Below are 23,079 nucleotides of genomic sequence, written 5' to 3'. Positions count from 1 at the left end.
GTTTGATGCATATGAGTTTTGCTGACCTTTTTTTGTAAAAGTTTATCATGCATCTTATAGAGCTTCTGGCTGGAATTACTAACCATTTATCTTCTGTTAAGTGTGATGTATTTGAGATAGAAGGTAGAAAGGTTCTGAAGGGAGAATTATAGAGTGAAGGTTCTCTTTTTTAATTCCTTAATTGGTAAACTTCATCCATCCACATTGCCTGTAGGCAAGTCTGTGGGGGCTTTTTCTTTTTCAATTAAAATAGATTTTCTTATACAATATACCACATGTACCCAACACATGCACACACACACACACACACACACACACACACACACACACACAAACACAGGGGGAATCCATAATATACAAAATCAGAAGGTGTTATATATAAGCAACACATTTTTAAGGTTAAAAAATGCCCAGATAAACCATGTCAAGACAAATATCTCCCCAAAATACCATTGAGTTTGTTTGAGTTGACCATCCAGTGCTGGTATGGGGCCTTCATTCAATGAATGTGTTTTGAACACCCAAGAAACTTGAGTGAAGAAAACTGTTTTCTTTTACAAGCAGTTGTCAATTGGAGATAGCTTCTGGTTGAGGGATGGGAGATCACACCTCTCCCCAACCTTCAGCACTGTGGCAGGATCTGACTTGGAATTAAGTAGACCCTGTGCTTGTTACCACTGTCTCTGTGAGTTCATCAGTCCCATTGTGGCAGGAAAACATCTTTTCATTGGTGTCTTCCCTCCCTTCTGGCTCTTAGAATCTTTTTGCCATGGCCCTGAGGGGAGGAATTCCATGGAAAGATCCGATTTAGGACCAAATGTTCCGAGGTCTGTCACTGATGGCATACTTTCTGGTTATGGGTCTCTGTATTTGTTCCCTTTTACATACTTTACTACAGGATGAAGCTTCTGTGAAGATGACTGAGAAACACGTTAGTGAGTATAGCAGAACATACTTAGGAGTCATATTATTGCTCGATTTCTTTAACAGAACTATTGTTCTGTTCTAAGTCAGTACGCTGTCTTGTCCCAGGTTCATACCCCCCTGAACATTTTCAGATATGGGTTCCATCTCATGAAGTGAACCTTAAAGGGTAGTTAATTCCCTTGATTGATGATTGGTGTAGAAGGGCCCAGCCGTCAGTGAGCAGTGCCACTCCAGGACAAGTGTTCCTGGGTAGTCTAAGAAAGCAAGCTGAGTGAGACAGCTACAACACCAGTGTCTGTGCTACTCCATAGGCTCCACCTCGGGTCTTGCCTCCAAGTTTCTGCCATGCTTGAGAACCTGTGCTAACATTCTAAGGACAAAATATTAACTGAAGTAATAAAATATAAACATTCCTCACAAAGTTCCTTATTTTTTAATTTTTTAAAATTGGGTATTTTATTTATTTTACATTTCAACTCTTACCCCATTCCTGGTTACCCTCCAAAAACCCCCTATCCCATCCCCCCTTCCCCTGCTTCTGTGAGGGTGCTCCCCTTCCTACCCACCCTCCTTGCCCCCCCCCCAGCCCTGGCATTGCTACACTGTGGCATTGAGCCCTCACAGGACCAAGGGCCTCTCCTGCCATTGATGCCTGGCAAGGCCATCCTCTTCTACATATGTAGCTGGAGCCATGGGTCGCTCTTTGGTTGGTGGTTTAAGCCCTGGGAGTAGTTGGGGGTCTGGTTGGTTGATATTCCTATTCTTCCTATCAGGTTGAAACCCCCTTCAGATCCTTCAGTTCTTTCTCCATTTCCTCCATGCTCGGTCTAAAGGTTGGCTGCAAGCATTTGCCTCTGTATATGTTGGGTACTGTCAAAACCTCTCGGGAGACAGCTATATCAGGCTCCTGTCAGCAAGTACTTCGTGGCATCCACGATAGTGTCTGGATTTTGTGTCTGTATATGGTATGGATCTCCAGGTGGGGCAGTCTCTGGATGGCCTTTCCTTCAGTCTCTGCTCAACAGTTTGTCTCCATATTTCCTCCCTTGAGTATTTTGTCCCCCTCTAATAAGGCCTGAAACATCCACAATTTTGTCTTCCTTCTTCTTGATATCAATGTGTTCTTTGAATTGTATCTTGGGTATTCTGAGCTTTTGAGCTAATATCCACTTATCAGTGAGTTCATACCATGTGTGTTGTTTTATGACTGGGTTCCCTCACTCAGGATGATGCTTTCTACTTCCATCAATTTTCCTAAGAATTTCATGAAGTCATTGTTTTTAATAGCAGAGTAGCACTCCATTGTGTAAATGCACCACATTTTCAGATTCCTTCCTTGGTTGAAGGACATCTAGGTTCTTTCCAGCTTCTGACTATTTATAAATAAGGCTGCTATGAACATAGTGGAACATGTGTTCTTGTTATATGTTAGAGCATTATTGGGCATATACCCAGGAGTGGTATAGCCATATCCTCATGGAGTGCTATATCCAATTTTCTGAGGAAACGCCAGACTGATTTCCAGAGAGGTTGTAACCAGCTTGCATTCCCACCATCAATGGAGGAGTGTTCTTTCTGCACATCCTCTCCAGCATCTTCTATCACCTGAGTTTTTGATCTTAGCCATTCTGACTGGTGTGAGGTGAAATCTCAGGATTGTTTTGATTTGCATTTCCTTGATGACTAAGGATGTTAAACATATCTTTAGGTGCCTTCCAGATTTTCAGTATTCCTCAGTTGACAATTCTTGATTGGTTCTGCCCCCCAGTTTTTAGTAGGGTTATTTGATTCTCTGGAGTCTAACTTCTTGAGTTCTTTGTATATATTGGATATTACCCCTCTATCAGATGAAGGGCTGGAAATAAACTATTCCCAATCTGTGTGTTGCAATTTTGTCCTTTCACACTGTCCTTTGCCTTACAGAAGCTTTGCTATTTGATGAGGTCCCATATTTATTCTGTTCAGGAAATATTCACCTGTGTCCATGCATTCAAGGCTCTTTCCCACTTTCTCGTCTACTAGTTTCAGCGTATCAGGTTTTATGTGGAGGTCCATGATCTACGCGGACTTGAGTAGACAAGAATGGATCAATGTGCATTCTTCTACATGTTGACCATGAGTTGAACTGGCACCATTTCTTGAAAATGCTGTCTTTTTAATGATTTTAGCTTCTTTTTCAAATATCCAATAACTATAGGTGTGTGGGTTCACTTCTTGGTCTTCAATTCTGTTTCATTGATCTAACTGCATGTCTCTGTACAATACCATGCAGTTTTTATGAATTTTCCTCTGTAATATAGCTTGAGGTCAGGGATGGTGATTATCCCAGTTCTCTTTCTTTATAGGGTCTTTAATTATGTGATTAGGTATAAGCATAATTGCGGCTTCATAGAATAAATTGGGTAGTGTTCCTTCGGTTTCTATTTTGTGGAATAGTTTGAACAGTATTGGTATTAAGTCTTCTTTGAAGATCTGACAGAATTATGCACTAAACCCATCTGGTCCTGCGCTTTTTTTTGATTGGGAGAATTTTAATGACTGCTTATATTTCTTTAGGACTTATGGGACTGTTTAGATGGTTTATCTGATCCTGATTTACTTTTGGCACCCAGTATCTTGTCTAGAAAATTGCCCATTTCATCAAGATTTTCGAGTTTTGTTGAGTATAGGCTTTTGTAGCAGAATCTAATGATTATTTGAATTTCCTCAGTTTCTGTTATATCTCCCTTTTCTTTACTGATTTTGTTAATTTGGATACTGTCTCTGTGCCCTCTGGTTAGTCTGGGTAAGGGTTTATCTATCTTGTTGATTTTCTCAAAGTACCAGCTCCTGGTTTTGTTGATTCTTTGTACAGGTCTTTTAGTTTCTACTTGTTTGATTCCAGCCCTGAGTTTTATTATTTCCTGCCGCCTACCCCTCTGTTAAGTTGCTAGCGTATGCTCTCTCCTGTTTCTTTTTGGAGGCACACAGAGCTATGAGTTTTTCTCTTAGCACTGCTTTTATTGTGTCCCATAAGTTTGGGTATGTTGAACTTTCATTTTAATTAAATTATAAAATGTCTTTAATTTCTTTATTTCTTCCTTGACCAAATTATCATTGAGTAGAGCGTTGTTAAGCTTCCATGTGTTTGTGTGCTTTCTGGTCTTTTGTTGTTTTTGAAGCCTAGCCTTAATCCATAGTGATCTGTTAGGAGGCATGGGATTGTTTTAATCTTCTTAGATCTGTTGAGGTCTGATTTGTGACTCATTATATGGTCAATTATGGAGAAGGTACCACACGAGGTGTTGAAAAGAAGGTATAGTCTTTTGATTTAGTATGATATGTTCTAGAGATATCTGTTAAAAACATTTGGTTCATAACTTCTGTTAGTTTCACTGGGTCTCTGTTTAGTTTGTGTTTCCATTATCTGTCCGTTGCTGAGAGTGGGGTGTCTACCACTATTATTGTGTGAAGTGCAATGTGTTCTTTGAGCTTTAATAAAGTTTCTTTTATGAATGTAGGTGCTCTTGTTTATGAGCATAGATGATCAGAATTGGGTATTTCTTAGGAGATTTTTGCTTTTATGGGTATGAATTGTCCTACCTTATCTTTTTTTTGATGACATTCTGTTGAAAGTTGATTTTATCCAATATTAGAATGGCTACTCCAGATTGTTTCTTGTGGCCGTTAGCTTGGAAAATTGTTTTCCAGCCCTTTATTTCTGAAGTAGTGTTTGACTTTGACACTGAGGTGCATTTCCTGTATGCAGCAAAATGCTGAGTCCATTGATGTTAAGAGATAAACTTGAGTCCACTGATGTTAAAAGATATTAAGGAAAAGTGATTGTTGCTTCCTGTTATTTTTGTTGTTAGAGGTAGAATTATGTTTGTGTGGCTATCTTCTTTTAGGTTTGTTGAGTGCAGATTACTTTTTTGCCTTTCCAAGGGTGTACTTTCCCTCCTTATGTTGGAGTTTTCCATCTATTATCCTTTGTAGGGCTGGATTTGTGGAAAGATATTGTATAAATTTGTTTTCATCATGGAATACCTTGGTTTCTCCATCTACCGTAATTGAGAGTTTTGCTGGGTATAGTAGCCTGGGTTGTCATTTGTGTTTCCTTAGGGTCTGTATGACATCTGCCCAGGATCTTCTAGCTTTCATACTCTCTGGTGAGAAGTTTGGTGTAATTCTGCCTTTATATGTTACTTGACCATTTTCCCTTACTGCTTTTAATATTCTTTCTTTGTTTTGTGCATTTGTTGTTTTGAGTATTATGACAGGAGGAATCTGTGACTATGTGACAGGAGAAATCTCTTTTAAGGTCCAATCTATTTGGAGTCCAGTAGGCCTCTTTTATATTCATAGGCATCTCTTTGTTTAGGTTAGGGAAGTTTTCTTCTATAATTTTGTTGAAAGTATTTATTGGCCCTTTAAGTTGAGAATCTTCACTCTCTTCTGTACCTATTATCCTTAGGTTTGGTCCTCTCATTGTGTCCTGGATTTCCTGAATGTTTTGGGTTAGGAGCTTTTTGTATTTTGCATTTTCTTTGACTGTTGTGTCAATGTTTTCTATGGTATCTTCTGCCCCTGAAATTCTTTCTTCTATCTCTTGTATTCTGTTGGTAATGCTTGTACCTGTGAGTCCTGATCTCTTTTCTTTTCTTTTCTTTTTTATTCGATATAATTTATTTACATTTCAAATGATTTCCCCTTTTCTAGCCCCCCACTCCCCGAAAGTCCCTTAAGTCCCCTTCTCTTTCCCTGTCCTCCCACCCACCCCTTCCCACTTCCCTGTTCTGGTTTTGCCGAATACTGTTTCACTGAGTCTCTCCAGAACCAGGGGCCAGTCCTCCTTTCTCCTTGTACCTCATTTGATGTGTGGATTATGTTTTGGGTATTCCAGTTTTCTAGGTTAATAACCACTTATTAGTGAGTGCATAGCATGATTCACCTTTTGAGTCTGGGTTACCTCACTTAGTATGATGTTCTCTAGCTCCATCCATTTGCCTAAGAATTTCATGAATTCATTGTTTCTAATGGCTGAATAGTACTCCATTGTGTAGATATACCACATTTTTTTGTATCCACTCTTCTGTTGAGGGATACCTGGGTTCTTTCCAGCATCTGGCAATTATAAATAGGGCTGCTATGAACATAGTAGAGCATGTATCCTTATTACATGGTGGGGAATCCTCTGGGTATATGCCCAGGAGTGGTATAGCAGGATCTTCTGGAAGTGAGGTGCCCAGTTTTCGGAGGAACCGCCAGACTGATTTCCAGAGTGGTTGTACCAATTTGCAGCCCCACCAGCAGTGGAGGAGTGTTCCTCTTTCTCCACACCCTCTCCAACTCCAGGGTTGTCTCCCTTTCTAATTTCTTTATTGTTTCTATTTCCAATGTTAGAACCTGGAAGGGTTTGTTCAATCAATTCCTTCACCTGTTTGGTTGTATTTTCTTGTAATTCTTTAAGGGATTTTAATGTTTCCTCTTTAAGGGCTTCATGTTTACTCATGCTCTCCTGTATTTCTTTAAGGCATTTATTTATGTCCTTCTTAATTCCTCTATCATCATGAGTTGAAGTGATTTTAGATCACAATCTTGCTTTTCTGGTGTGTTGGGCTATCCCGGACTTCCAGTGGTGGAAGAACTGAGTTCTGATTGTGACAAATAGCCTTGGTTTCTGTTTCTTAGGTTCTTGTGCTTGCCTTTCACTATCCAGTTATCTCTGGTGTTAGTTGGTCTTGCTGTCTCTGACTGAAGCCTGTGATCTTAGGCGTGTCAGTATTCCTGAAGAGACCCAGATCTCTCTGTGTGAGTTTTGGGTATGGAGGGCTGTGGGACAGCCTTAGCACTGGGGCTCAAATGGAGACCAGAAGGATCCTCTCTCCGGATGTTCTACAGTTCCTGTGCTGTGTGTGCACCTAGTGGGTCCCACTTTAGACAGATATTTGAGCAAAAGTGGTGATCTTACCTGTGTGCTTAGGAGTGAGAGCACATCTGGGAGACAAGCTCTCTCTGGGTGGGATTTGAAAAAGGAGAGCTGTGGAGCAACCTTAGCTTTGGGGTCCCCAAGTTGCTTTTGTTCATTATGTTTGATCACAACAATAGAAAACAAACTAATATGGCAATAGACAAAACTATTGCTCATTCTTCTTTAGATAGATGGGCTTTGATTATTATGAAAGCAATGCTTTCCTTGTCAAAGTTAATATGCTAGGCGTGTGTATGTGCAAGTGTGTATATGTGTGCATGTTTGTGTGCATATATATCACAGTGTGTGTGTTTGTGCTCATTTGTGAGTGTGCATATATACCACAGTGTGTGTGTGTAAATGCATATATATCTCAGTGTGTGCATGCATATATACCACAGAGTGTGTGTGTATTTGTGTGTGTGTGTGTCTGTGTGTGTGTCTGTGTGTGTGTCTGTGTCTGTATGTGCTATGAACTTTTGCTGATTCACCTTTCCACCTTGTTTTAAGTCAGGGTCTTCCTCGTTCTCTGCTGCTATGCTGAAACTCCACTTTACTTGGCCAGATGGTTTTAGTGCAGAATTCTATCAGACCTCCAAAGAAGACACACCACCAATACTCTTTAAACTATTCCACAAAATAGGAACAGAGGGAGCACTACCCAACTGGTTCTATGAAGCCACAATTATGCTGATGCCAAACCCACAAAAAGATCCAACAAAGAAAGAGAACTTCAGACCAATTTCCCTTATGAATATTGATCAAAAATTATCAATCAAACAGAATCCAAGAACACATCAAAACAATGATTCACCACCAACTGGGTTAAGTAGGCTTGATCCCAGGTATGCAGGGATGGTTCAATATACTTAAATCCATCAATGTAATCCAATATATAAACAAACTCAAAGAAAAAAACATATGGTCATTTCATTAGATGCTGAAAAAGCATTTAATAAAATTAAGTATCCTTTCATGTTAAAAGTCTTAGAAAAAACAGGAATCCAAGGCACATACCTAAACATAGTAAAAGCAATATACAGCAAACCAGGAGCCAACATCAAACTAAATGGAGAGAAACTTGAAGCAATCCCACTAAAATCAGGGACTAGACAAATCTGCCCTCTCTCTTCATATATATTCAGTTTAGTTATTGAAGTTCTAGCTAGAGCAATTAGACAACAAAAGGAAGTCAAAAGGATCCAAATTGGGAGGAAGAAGTCAAATTATCACTATTTGCAGATGATATGATAGTGTATTTAAGCAACACAAAAAAATCCCCCAGCTGATATCCACTATAGCTGATAAACAGCTTCAGCAAAGTGGCTGGATATAAAATTAACTCAAATCAGTAGCCTTCCTATACTCAAAGGATAAACAGGCTGAGAAAGACAGTAGGGAAGTGATACCCTTCACAATAGTCACAAAAAATATAAAGTATCTTGATGTGACTCTAACCAAACAAGTGAAAGATCTCTATGACAAGAAATTCAAGTCTCTGAAGAAAGAAATCAAAGAAGACCTCAGAAGATAGAAATATCTCCCATGCTCATGGATCTGCAGGATTAATATAGTAAAAATGGCCGTCTTGTCAAAAGCAGTCTACAGATTCAATGCAATCCCCTTCAAAATCCCAACTCTATTATTCATAGAGTTTAAAAGGGCAATCGTCAGATTGTAATAACAAAAATCCCAGGATAGCTAAAACTATTCTCAACAGTAAAAGAACTTCTATAGCAATCAGTTTGCCAGACCTCAAACTGTACTTCAGAGCAATAGTGTTAAAAACAGCATCATTTTGGTACAGTGAGAGTCAGGTAGATCAATGGAATCAAATTGAAGACCCAGAAATGAACCCACACACCTATAGTAACTTCATCTTTGACAAAGGAGCTAAAACCATCCAGTGGAAAAAAGATAGCCTTTAAAACAAACTAGCAGTTAGCATGCAGAAGAATGCAAATTTATCCATTCTTATCTCCTAGTACAAAGCTCAAGTCCAAGTGGATCAAGGACCTCCAGATAAAACCAGACACACTAAAACTAATAGAAAATAAACTGGTGAAGACACTTGAGCACATGGGCACAGGGGGAAATTTCCTGAACAGAATGCCAATAGCTTATGCTCTAAGATTAAGAATTGACAAGTGGGACTTCATAAATTAAAAGTTTTGTCCTATTGATAGTGCAAAGGACACTATCAATAGGACAAAATGGCAACCAACAAGTTGGGAAATGATCTTCACCAACCCTACATCTGACAGAGGGCTAATTCCAATATATACAAAGGACTCAAGAAGTTAGACCCTGGAGAACCAAATAACCCTATTAAAAAATGGGATACAAAGTTAAACAAAGAATTTTCACCTGAGGAATATCGAATGGCTGAGAAGCACCTAAAGAAATGTTCAACATTCTTAGTCATCATGGAAATGCAAATCAAAATAACCATGAGATTTCACCTCACATGAGTCAGAATGGCTAAGATCAAAATCTCAGGAGACAGCAGGTACTGGCAAGGATATAGAGAAAGAGAAACACTCCTCCACTTCTGGTGGGATTGCAAGCTGGTATAACCCCTCTGAAAATCAGTTTGGTCGTTCCTCAGAAAATTGGGCATAATACTACTGGAAGACCCTGCTATACCACTCCTGGGCATATACCCAGAGGATTCTCTAGCATGTAATAAGGACACATGCTCCTCTATGTTGATAGCACCCTTATTTATAATAGCCAGAAGCTGGAAAGAACCCAGATGTCTTTCAAAAGAGGAATGGATACAGAAAACATGCTATATTTACACAACGGAATAATACTCAGCTATTAAAAATAATGAATTCATGAAATTCTTAGGTTAAATGGGCAGAACTGGAAAATATCATCCTGAATGAGGTAGCCCAATCACAGAAGAACACACATGGTATGCACTCACTGATAAGTAGATATTAGCCCAGAAGCTTGGAATACCCAAGATACAACTCACAGACCACATGAAGCTCAAGAAGAAGTAAGAACCAAGTATGGATACTCTGGTCCTTCTTAGAAGGGGGAACAAAATATCCGTGGGAGGAGATACAGAGACAAAGTGTGGAGCAGAGTCTAAGGGAAAGACCATCCAGAGACTACCCCACCCAGGGATCCATCTCATACACAGTTACAAAACCCAGACACTATTATCGATGCCCAAAAGTACTTGCTGACAGGAGCCTGATACAGCTGACACTTGGGAGGCGCTGCCAGTGCTGGACAAATACAGAGGTGGACACTCTCAGCCAACCATTGAGCTGAGCACAGGGTACCCAATAGAGGGGCTAGAGAAAGGATCCAAGGAGCTGAAGGGGTTTGCATAGCTACAGGAGGAACAACAATATGAGTTACCTAGTACTCCCAGAACTCCCAGGGACTAAACCATCAACCAGATAGTACTCCAGGAGTTACCCATGGCTCCAGACACATAGACAGCAGAGGATGGCATTGTTGGACATCAAAGGGAGGAGAGGCCCTTGGTCCTGGAAAGGCTCGATGCTGCAGTGTAGGAAAATACCAGGACATTCTAGCAGGACTGGGTTGATGGGGGAACTGGGGAAGGAGAGATGGGTTACAGGATTTTTTTGTGGGGTGTAGGGGGATACAGCAAAGGGGACAACATTTGAAATGTAAATAAAGAATATACCTAATAAAAAGTTGACAAAAAAAAGATCCAAGCTGGGGCCCTCAAGCTTATGTAGCAGCACTACTGAACCAGATGCTTAGCCCCAAATACACGATTGGTATTCAGCAGTCGCAAAAGAATGTGTGTGTGTGTGTGTGTGTCTGTGTCTGTGTGTGTGTGTGTGTGTTTATGTGTTTGTGTGTGTGTTTATGTGTTTGTGTGTGTGTTTATTTCTTTGTGTGTGTACCTTACTGTTTTCTAACCTGCTGTGTAGTGTGTGTGTGTGTGTGTGTGTGTGTGTGAGAGAGAGAGAGAGAGAGAGAGAGAGAGAGAGAGAGAGAGAGAGAGATTACTCTTACTCTTTTCTAACCTGCTGTTTAATTCTGGGCTTTTTTGTGAAGGTGAACATATGAAATCTAATTGGACATTTTGATGGTTTCTCACATTTCCTTAGGTTTTATAAAGAATTTCAGTTTCTTAGTATTTAGTTTCATGGAAAACAGTGAATCAATATTTGAGTAAAAATGTTCGAACTTTGGGAATTGTGCTTGTGCTATCATTTTTTTTCCAGTCCTTGGATGTAGGGTTGAAGCCCAGGTTCTTATAGGTCCAAGCACTCTACCACTGAGGCTCCAGCAGCTTAAAGACTTTAGCATTATCCACAAGTGCTCTCTATAAAGGTTATACAGTTCCTGCAGCACCCCAGAGTCCAAAGTTAGAAGATAGCCCACTGCTTACCATGGTCGTAACTGGCATTCTTTCATTACGAGATAAGGGAAACCTCTATTTCAAATGGTTTATGAGCTGATTCTCAATTCTATAGTTTTCTAAGTAAATCCAATTCTCATGTTCTATAGGTTTTTTATTGATATATTTTTTATTTACATTTCAATTGATTTCCCCTTTTCTGGGTCCCCACTCCCCGCAAGTCCCATAAGCCCTCTTCCCTCCCCCTGTTCCTCCAACTACCCCTTCCCACTTCCCTGTTCTGGAATTCCCCTATACTCTTGCACTGAGTCTTTCCAGAACCAGGGGCCACTCCTCCATTCTTTTTGGACATCATTTAATATGTGGATTATGTCTTGGGTATTCAAAGTTTCTAGGCTAATAACCATTTATCAGTGAGTGCATACCATGATTGATCTTTTGAGACTGGGTTACCTCACTTAGTATGATGTTCTCCAGCTCCATCCATTTGTCTAAGAATTTCATGAATTCATTGTTTCTAATGGCTGAATAGTACTCCATTGTGTAAATATACCACATTTTTTGTATCCATTCCTCCGTTGAAGGACACCTGGGTTCTTTCCAGCTTCTGGCTACTACAAATAGGGCTGCTATGAACATGTGTCCTTATTGCATGCTGAAGAATCCTCTGGATATATGCCCAGGAGTGGTATAACCGGGTCCTCAGGAAGTGTCATGCCCAGTTCTCTGAGGAACTGCCAGACTGATTTCCAAAGTGGTTGCACCATCTTGCAATCCCACCAGCAGTGAGGAGTGTTCCTCTTTCTCCACATCCTCGCCAACACCTGCTGTCTCCTGAGTTTTTGACCTTAGCCATTCTGAATGGTGTGAGGTGAAATCTCAGGGTTGTTTTGATTTGCATTTCCCTAATGATTAATGATGTTGAACATTTCTTAAGGTTTTTCTCAGCTCTCCAAAGTTCTTCATGTGAAAATTCTTTGTTTAGCTCCCCCATTTTTTTAAAGTTTAAATTTTTTTTATTCGATATAATTTTTTATTTACATTTCAAGTGATTTCCCCTTTTCTAGCCCCCCACTCTCCGAAAGTCCCATAAGCCCCTTTCTCTTCCTCTGTCCTCCCACCCACCCCTTCCCACTTCCCGTACCCCATTTTTTAATGAGGTTATTTGGTTCTCTGGGTTCTACCTTCTTGAGTTCTTTGTATATATTAGATATTAGCCCTCTGTCAGATTTAGGGTTGGTGAAGATCCTTTCCCAATCTGTGGGTTGACGTTTTGTCCTTTTGACAGTGTCCTTTGCCTTACAGAAACTTTGTAGTTTTATGAGGTCTCATTTGTCAATTCTTGTTCTTAGAGCATAAGCTATTGGTGTTCTATTCAGGAACTTTTCCCCTGTGCCCATGTCCTCCAGGGTCTTGCCCAGTTTCTTTTCTATTTGTTTCAGTGTGTCAGGTTTTATGTGGAGGTCCTTGGTCCATTTGGAGTTGAGCTTAGTACAAGGAGATAAGAATGGATCTATTCGCATTCTTCTGCATGCTGACCTCCAATTGAACCAGCACCATTTGTTGAAAAGACTATCTTTTGTCCACTGGATGATTTCATTTCCTTTGTCGAAGATCAAGTGACCATAGGTGTGTGGGTTCATTTCTGGGTCTTCAATCCTATTCCATTGATCCACTTGCCTGACATTGTACCAATACCATGCAGTTTTTATCACTATTGTTCTGTAGATCTTCTATAGATTAAACTAGGTATCTACAAGACAGTATTCCCAGAAGAACAAGCCATAGCTGTGACCAGGCTCTGCTAACCATAATATGTTCTTTGATTTTAAAGTGTCAGCATTCACAGAGTCCCAGCCAGAAGTCATCCACTGTCTGAGATTGGCACTGATGGACTCTGTCAAAGACACTGTGAAACAGATAATATCCATGATGAGATGTCGGAGAAACAGCGAGACAAACCTAAACAAGCCCTGTGTTCCTGATCATCTGCTTCAGAGCATTCCACAAGAATGGAAGTATATTCCAAGAGATTACAAAGGGAAAGAGTCAAATAAAGGTAACCACATTATTTCCTTAAGAAAGTATGCACTAAAGAAACAATATCTTAGGCTATTCAGCTAAATAAAAGTATAAAACTTATAAGACCAATGCATGGCATTAATTTTCATTTCATGGGGCCTTCTGCCTCTTTTTACAGACAATGTGGCGAGGAAAGAAAATTACCAAATGCTCCCCTTTTTTTTAGTGTTTCATGATTGTTTTGAAATTTTCTTTATTTCCTTATTTTTATTGTGGAGATTATAATTTCATTGCAACATCTCACCCCTCCCTTTCCTCCCTTCAAACCATCCTGTATACCCCTCCCGACTCACCATCAATTCATGGCATCTGTTTTTTCTTTTCCTAATTGTTATTGCATGCATAAGTATAAGCATATACAAATATATTTATAAATATAACCTGTTTCATCTGGATAATGCTCCCATGTGAACTTAGGACTGAGTGCTATACAATCAATGGGTGAACACACTGCTGGGGAATGCTAACTCTCCTACCATTCCTGAGCTGCTTATACGTGATTCTGAATTAATTTCTTTTGTTATTGTGTTAGTATTTACAGAAATCACATGATGTCTCTTACTTTAAATCTAGATCCTAATCTGTGTACCCTCATGGTCATTCGTGGTCACCGTAACTGGTTATTTCCCTTGGTTGGTTGGTTGTTTTCCTGCAACCACCAAGTTCCACTTTCTTTCCCATTGACACACCTTCAGATGAAGTGTTTAGGTCCCAAATAGCATCTAGTTTGGTGGTTGCATATACATTTTTGATAGGATATCTGTTCAATGTACCTGCATGTCTGTACTGAATTCATTGGCCTGTTGGAATAGTCCTCCTGCCCAGTGTCCCGCAGTGTCCTTATTCATGCCCATGCTCTCGTCTCCTTCATCACTCAGCCTTCGCTGCTTTGCCTAGAGTTCCATTGTCACTGACTTTTCAAGTATCCCTTTGAAAGTATGCCATCTGTGTGAATCTTCCTTTTTCTAAAGGAACAATCTTTCATATTCATTTTTAAAGAAGAATATTTTTTCAAATTAAAGGAAGAACTTTTCACGAAAAACATTCCAATGAGCACCCACAAAAGGGAGTTGAGGGGTCTAGCCTTTCTTTTACACTTCTCTGTGAATATCCTAAATTCACAGAGCTCTTATGCAAGAGCCTTCTACTACAAACTCAAACCAATTATCTATGAGTGACCTTACAAGTAATCCTATCAAACTGCCTTTGACTCTAGTAAAGATATTTAATTGAAACAGAAAAGTGTCACCTTTTCAGTGGGTGAGTTCTTCTTCACATAAGAGTTGTTCCTGTGGTTTCTAGGTCTACTTCCATACAGCTTTGGAATGTCGTTCATCCTTAGGGCTCCAGAAAACATGCTCTAAATTTAATATACCATTTCACTTAATGAGCACGGTCTGTTTAACTGTCCCATTACATACAATTTCCTTTCTAAGACTGATTTGGGGGAATTTCTCCATAGTGTTTGAAAGAAGTTCTGACCCACAGAAGTGCTTAGTTTATGTATACCACTTGTTGGGATCCTTACTATTAATATTCTTCATAACATTGTAAGTTGGAATATTCTATGGATAGTCACAAAGAGGCGTGAGGAAGCAGTGCTGCAGACCACCCTGCATCTTCTGTGCATGACAACAGACAATACCACTATTTTTTTCTGTGTTCTCATATCTTTCTTGGGACAATGCAGTTCTTGGTTCTCTCTTTTTTCACTCTAAATTATGATTTTTGCCTTTTTTGGTTTCTATTGACCTCACTCAACTTCAATCCAAAAATATTAGTATATTCTTTAGTTCTTTCAAGAAAGAGAATCCATATTCACATAATTTTTATTACAATGCCTTGTTAAAATTGGCCTACTTTACAATTTGTTGTTAATGTATTATTGTTCTTAATTCATACATTAAATTTTTACAGGTATGTATGTATATGAAAAAGAACTAGATGGTTTGACACTCTACATTTTTAGAAATTCACTGGAGGTCTTGCACTGCCTTCTCCTTAGATAAGGACAGCACTAAAGCTAGATGATATTTACATTATATATTTACATATTTACATTACATTTTCAGCCATCCATTGACTCAATGGATATTTACTGAGTGCTACATATCAGTCAATGTATTTAAGATCAGAGACATGTGATCTTATACATGTACTCTGTCTTCTTGGTGCCAGTAGGCTAGTATAATTAAAGGCGTGCAAACACCCAGAGCATTTACAATTCTGGGAAGAAACAAAGAAATTAATCTTTATAAAATTCTTTCTGAAGATTGTCATAAGGACTCTTTCTTGGTTTGTGAGTGGGATTGTTTTGTGTCAGACTCAATATATGAGGAAGTTTAGTGGAGTGTGATAATGTAGGAAGTAGAGTGGGTGATGGACCCAGAGATCTGATTCCTTCTTTAGTTTCCTGCATAGATCAATGCCATGTCATTGATATTCCTGTTAGCAAAATGGCTTTCCTCAAAAGGTACAAGTGACCCTAGTATGCTCCTGCTCTCTTCTTTAATATTGGTGATACAACATAGAATCCATGGCACCAGAGAGGGGATGCTTTCATGGAGTTCCATTGCAAACATGACTGCTTTCTCGGCCACATGGTAATGAAAACAACAATTGGATCAGATGTTAGAAGAAAAGTGTGGGAAATCCACCTGACATATGAGTGCCCACGTGTTTCTATGGCATGTGACTTCCACTGAGCTTTGTGCAAAATGTATATTGAGCTCCCAATCTCAAGCTGTCTTGATTAGCAAAATATCCCAAAGACTAAGCATGTAAAACATTGTACATTTTCCTGTCTCTTCTTCATCAGCAAATTCTATACTACAGAGAAAAAGAGAAGATTTAGGGAAATGAGCACCGCTAAATATTGCACAAGGCAGGAGAGTAAACACACAGATGCTTTTCCTACACAGCTTTTTTATATTTGTTTTATTGTGTTTTAAAGAGAAAATGCACAAAGAACTAGTTTGATTTAGTTTTTTGTTTTTTTGACAGCAGTAAAAACTATATTTGAGATATTATTTCTTCCATGGCAAATTATAATTCTTAATGAAAAGAATGCTTTATGCAAAAATATTTGGTTGGCACAATGGCTTCAACTAAAACAATGGATTTCTGGAGGGAGCAAACAGATAATGTCACAAGGAAAAAGTGTTCAGGCAACTATTCATACGAAGATCCTTATAAAGGATCCCTGTGGCAAAAATACATGAAATGTGACATGAAGCTATAGTTACAATTTATTCTCAAAACCATAGAAATACCAGTATCCCCAACAAGACATATCTATACATGTACAAACATACATGTATAAAAATGTAATGTTTTCCTGTTCGTTTGCAAGGATAATGCATTGAGTTCATGGATGTTGGGTATCTATTGGCAAGTTGCAGCAACATGTTTGTGCTGTCACAACTCATTCTACCAGTAATATTAATGTTCTCATACTACTTTAAAAAAATCCATACAACAGGCAATGGTACTAAATGACCTTAGAACTTGACATTTGTACCATGAAGTATTAAGCTGACATTTTAAAATTAATTATTTTTTATATCCCAAATGCTGTCCCCTGTCCCAGGCCCAAGAGTTCATCACCATATTCTCCCTCCCCTTCGACCCTGAGAGGATGATCCCTTTGGGCGTCCTCCTTCTCTGGGGCATCAAGTCTCTACAGGATTAGGTGCATCCTCTCCCACTAGGGCCTGGCAAGCTAGTCAGTCCTCTGCTACATATGTGATGGGGATCATGGACCAGCACATGTATGCTCTTTGGTTGGTACCTCAGTTTCTGGGAGCTCCCTGGGGTCCAGGTTAGTTGACACTGTTGTTGTTCCTATGTGGTTCTCGTTCTCTTTAGCTCCTCAGTTATCTGTCTCTTCAACAGGGGTCCCCAACCTCAGTCCAATGGTTGGCTGTGAGTATCTGCATCTGCCTCCATCCGCTGTTGGTAGAGCCTCTCAGCGGACATCCATGATATTCAAGCTGGCATTTTAAACACAATACAACATGCTAAGTTATATATTAGTATCAACAAGCCATTGGTATTTGATAGTAATAATTCAAATAAATATTAAACGATTTAAAAACATTGATTTGTCTTTCCTTCATTTTATATTTTTAGGAAATATGTCATGATAGTATTGGCTATGGAGAAAGAAAGATGATAAACGTAAATCTAGCTTCTATATTGTAATTATCCCATAGTCTTTTCAGATAATACATTGTATATTTTAATAGATGGCTGCTTATGTAAAGACAAGTGAATGAGTATGCCATCGTTAACAAGGCCCCTCTGGGTACTGTTAACCTCCTCATTGACTCATTGCCTTCATGCTTAGAATGGATTTATTTGGCAGCAACATGAAACTCCTGATTTGAGTTTGTCTTAAGCTCTAATGATGTAGTTAAGGATTTGAGTTTCTGGATCTTTACAATAAGAAATCTCAGAAGAAGTTCAAGTGGAAAGAGAATTAGCAATATAGACTTGTTATAGAATTAAAATTGTTTGTTTGAAATTTGTGTTTAAGCTCTTTTTTAGGTAAAGGGAATATAAAATAAAATGCTTCATATATATATGTGTGTGTGTGTGTGTGTGTGAGTTTTTACTTTCATGTATTTATGTGCACCATCTGCATGCCAGGTACCCCTGGAGGCTAGACAAGGGCATTAGATCCCCCTGAAAAATAGAGTTATCAATGGTTCTAAGCCTCAATGTGGGTACTGGGAATTGAACCTAGGTCCGCTGGAAGAGGAACAAGTGCTCTTAAACACGGAATCAGCTCTCCATCCCCATAGAATAAAATCTTTTAAGGAAACTACATGAAAATAGAAGAGTAATACACAAACATTCAATTAACAATGCATTTAAAATAATTTTAAAATGCAAAATGGCATGTCAGAGGGAGTTGCTTTGCCATTTTCGCAGTACCATTTATAAGAAGGGACTTGAATTGGGTCAGCACCTCAAGTAAGTCTCAACAAGAAGTGGAATATCAGAGATGAACAGGTGTGCAAGTTCATCAGTACTGATTCTTGTTGGGTGTGAAGGAACAGGAAGCATTGAGGAGGAAATGGGGGAGAGAGGGAGGGAGCATGGAGAGACACACTCTGGTTTGGAAGGATGCGATTGTGTTTGGTAGTGTTGAGTTGTATGCTGAAAACCGGAGAAGCAGAATGCTCAGCACCGAGCTTGTGTGTAGCATTGCAGCCTCAGAGCAGGGCCAAGACTGGGCGTTTAGGAATCATCTACACGAAGAGATAACGGGATACAGTTTAAGAGTGTCTGCCTAGCATGCTCTTAAACCGTAGACTGGAGGCCCAGAGCCTCATTAAGCCAGGCCTGGTAGAGAAGGCTGGAAGTTCACGCACTCACCAATAGAGGCAGGAAGATGCAAAGTTTGATGTCATCCTTGTCTATAGAAAGACCTTACACCCAAACTAGGATGAATGAGACTCTATCTTAAAATGAAATGAAATTAAATAAATAGGATAGCACAAAATCAGATTAAAGATTAGTTTTTAGCTAGGGCCAAATATGCTCCCAGGAGATATATTTTGACTGTCATACCTAAGGTGGGATGGTACTGGCATTTAGTGGAATTACTATTCCATTGTAGTAGAAACCATAAGTGCTTCAGATATTCCTCCACATACAGAACAGCTTTACCCAACAACAAATTACCCAGTGCTCAGATGGCCTTAGTGAGAAATTGAGAAACTCTAGAGACAGGACATTAAATATATATATATATATATATTCAAAGATATGTAGCAAAAAGCAATGGCATCTTATAGAGTCCTCAAACAAAAATGGAGGACTGCAAAGCAAGTTCCACATTTAGAGGCTGTTCGCAAATACCGTGGAAGAAGAAACAGACACCAAACAGTTACCTCGGGTAGTTAACGGATTGTTACTGAGCAGCTCTGCCTTGCAGGTGCCAGGGATACAATGCCGCCTTCGTGGGCCTCGTGTTTTAGGAACGGTCACAGATAAAGAATGAGCCAGTGAATAAGATAATTGCTGGATGCTGACAGGTTCTTCAGCAGAGGCTGCACAAAGGGTTTCCCATCAAAGCGAGGGACCTAGGACTTCGACAGGAAGGAGGTGGATGGTCCGTAAAGATGCACCCCGAGGAGGGGACACATCTGGTAGGAATGAATGAAGGGGAGCCTTCAGTCATGAGGAGAGTTGGAAAACTTGTGTCACAGACTGCAAGACTCAGTTGTGTCAAAGGTCATGTGGGCCTTTGCTTCATTCATTAGCAGCATCCCAATACTGTAAAACTTAAAGAAATAAACATAGATTATAATTCTATGTTTTCTAATTTTCATTAATAGGAAAAATAATTCTTGACATTTTTGAGAATTTAAGTATGGGAGTTCCTGCTAGAGCTCTGTTGGAGAGCATTAAGAGCCTGTTCATCTTGATAATTTCCTCCACAAAAGTTAGAAATCCCCACCCAGCAGAAAGCCATGATGTGATGGATTGAGAATGCGAACAGTAATCATACCCTTTCTGCCTTTTCTCGCCAGGCTTCACGAGACTTGCTGCTCAGGCAGTGTCTATTGTCCTCGGCAAGTTACCTACGGTGATTGCATGCTTGCCTCCCACAATTAAATACTTCTTTTTTCTATGTGAGAGAAAAATGTCAAAAAACTTGGCTGAATTGAAGAAAGCTGGCCTGCTTGTCTGGAACTTGATTGTAATTATATGTCGGATATTTGAGGACGGGAACACCGTGGAACGGTTAACAGGCTCCTCCCTGGACAGATGGAGTAAGGAGAAACTGGGGTTAATTTGCTTGTGTTTGGAAAGTATCCTGGGAGAGCAAAGCAGGCCCAGTCAGCTGACCCAAAAGGTCATCCTGAGCATCGAGCAGCAAAGACCCAACTGGACGGAGCAGCAGCTTCTGAAAGCAAGGACGCTAAGCTTCCAATGGTAAGGCGGTGCCCGTGCCTCGGCCAGCTTCACCCAGTAAGTTCCCAGCACCGAAGTCACCAATACACAGCAGCGACATCAGCAAAAAAACATCCCAGGTCATGTGGCGAGAAAACATCCCAGGGCCTTTGAGGAAAACAGAAAATGATAAGTGCCCCACCGAACACTTGGCTATTAGATGTCCCTGTAAAACCTGAACCGGCTGATGTGCAGGACTTCTATGCGACTCAGGTTCCGTCTCCAGGTTCCTGATTAAAATGGCTGTATCTCAACCCAGCAGAGTTTAGTTTCACTTCTTTTCAGTGTGCCACTGGGTATCCAGTGCATAGCCAGAGGCATTTTGTAAATGGAGTGGTCACAGATTGAATTAAGAAAGAATTAATGGATATAAAAGGCTTTTTATTGCTTTCTGTGTACCTGATTGTCAAAAAGGTACACATTATTCATCTGGTAATGTAAGAATCCCAGAGGGTAACTGGGGCATATCACTCACAAGCTATAAACACACCCAGCTGTTTCAGTAGTGAAATGTCAGGCTTCTCATAGGTTTGTCACCAGCAGCTAAGTGATTTGTGGCACTGCAAAGATTTTTAAGGGTCCCCAATGAATTCAAATATGTGCGTAGAGTTCTCCGGTGTTGAGGCTAGTCTCTGGGTATAAAGCTGCATGCTGTTGATAAAAGGATCTGGTTCAGGTGCTCAGCACATTACCAAATGAGCCCATTGTGTGAGCGCCAGCACGCACTGTCCCGGCCAGTCATGGAAGGTGCGCTGCACTGTCCCGGCCAGTCATGGAAGGTGCGCTGCTCGTCCGGCTAGCATTGCTCATGCGCCAGCAGGCATGCGAGTCACTTTCTGCCTGAGCTGACGAAAAGTCCCCTGAAATATGATTACTCTTACTTGTAAATGGCAGTGATGAGGAGCTCGGGCATGAGAAGATCGTTTTATGTCTCTCCTAAAGCTTCAGTTTCAAGGCTGACACCATGCTGGCAGATCTGTTTCGAATAATGAATTAACAAATGTTCAGCATCCAATTGAGGACTAGTAAACTTCTTTTACTTCTAAATGCTTGTTAAAATACATTGTGTGTTGCCAGGTGTGGTAGTATACACTCAAGAGACAGACTTGCTCTATATAGTGAGACCCTATCTCAGAAACAAACACAAACAAAAGGAAACAAACAAACAAAAAAAAAAATCCCAAAAGTCAATGACAAAAAATATATTGCATTCACTGGTTAGCAGACTGGTAACCAGTATATTTTCCTCATCAATCTTAATGCATGTCAATGTGTTGAGTATGAAGAAACCCTGGTTTTCTGGGTCGAGTTATACAGAAAACTACACAGTTTCTTTTGGTGTGTGAATGAGAAGGAATAATAATAAAAGTTAGGAAAATCTTTAGTAACATTGACAGTGAGTGACCTTTTTCATCTTTATTTTTGCATTCAATACCAGATTACTGGGTTGAAGCCAGTGACTAAAAGATTAAGGTCAAATGTCATTATTTATAGCAGTGGATATGAAGAAACAGAAGGCTAAGCCCAGCAGATCTGGTTATGTTTATGAAGTAAAATTTATGATATTGCTGGTTAAGAATGCCTAGGAATGAGATCTATTTAAAGTAACACTTCTGGTCATTCCTGAATTATTTTTTTCCCTCAAAAGGTAATTCTTAATCTCTGAAAGGACACCAACACGTTCAGTATCTCCTACAGTAGGATGTCAGCTGGGTCAGATTAGGTCACAGTCAAAAGTTCAGTTAGCTGTTTCTTACAACATGCAGCAAAAATGAGGATTTGCTGATTTTTAAAATATTTTCCAGCCTACTTATTGAAGATAGCAAGGTCACTGAGCTTGTATGCTTTCTTCTTAACCTTGATTTTAGATTGATTATCTGCTGTGTGTGTCCCCATCTTCTCATAAATTAATCTCATAGATCTTCACTATAAGGAAAATGTATAAATGCATTCCAAATCGGTATGTCTGCAATAGCCCAAGGTTGCCTTAGCCTTACCACAGCTTTCTTTAAAATAAAAAATGGTTTGCAACAACTTAAATTAAAATATTTTTCTGTTAAATTACTCAAAAAGATTATCTTGGAAGTATGTAATATCATTCGATCATGCTTCTTTCATTTGCATCCGGATTTAGTTTTGGTTTAAGGAAAATAACTGCAGTTGGAGGGAGGGCGCAGTCGGTGTCCCTGTCCTGTGCACCACGGGAAAGCATTACTATTCATTAAAATAACCTTCATTTTGTAGTAACTCTCAAGCTGTAAACAGTCAACTTAGATTCTAAAGAACACACAGCTACGAAAGTAAAGAAATGTCTGCCTTTGCAAAGTAATTTGTCGAGTTGAAGACTATTGTTTTTCATCATGGTGACCCTGACTTGGCTGGCTGGGTGCATATACAGATTAAGATTAATGCAGTTATTCCTTGGCTAAGGTCTGCCTCTTTCAGGGCACATTCTCCCTAATGACATGATTGATAGGCAGTCCCAAATCTAGAGAGGAACTCATTAATCATAGCATTGACTGAATCCAATCATTTGCTTCACCTGCACAGTGATGGACAGGAAAGGATACAATTCAGGGGCTGACACTGAGACACTCCTTTGTCAGAGGGCCCCAACTTTTTCAATGTCATCTTTTGAAAAACCTGACAAGAAATTTGGCCTGCAACATGTATGCAGTTTCAAAATGATATGTGCAAATTTTTCTTAGTGTGACAATGTCTTTTTAAAATGTGTTTTAGCTAATGAGCATTTCTTAGTCACTAGGAGTCACTTCATTTGCTATTTTCTTGAGCA

At 39.6% G+C, this 23,079-nt stretch overlaps 1 protein-coding gene across 1 annotated transcript in view; it reads left to right on the top strand.

Moving 5' to 3' along the window:
• The window catches only part of Kiaa0825 (KIAA0825 ortholog), a 465,970-nt gene that overhangs the window by 194,413 nt on the left and 248,478 nt on the right, over positions 1–23,079 (top strand). The window contains exons 16-17 of the mRNA XM_052159485.1: positions 13,072–13,296; positions 19,862–20,267. Of these exons, the coding sequence (XP_052015445.1) occupies positions 13,072–13,296; positions 19,862–20,267 (631 nt within the window). The remainder of the gene's footprint in view (positions 1–13,071; positions 13,297–19,861; positions 20,268–23,079) is intronic.

Source organism: Apodemus sylvaticus, chromosome 16 (genome assembly GCF_947179515.1).
Source record: "Apodemus sylvaticus chromosome 16, mApoSyl1.1, whole genome shotgun sequence".
NCBI classification, from domain to species: domain Eukaryota; kingdom Metazoa; phylum Chordata; class Mammalia; order Rodentia; family Muridae; genus Apodemus; species Apodemus sylvaticus.
Note: the sequence above shows the minus strand (reverse complement) of the source record. Positions and strands in the feature narration are given on the sequence as shown.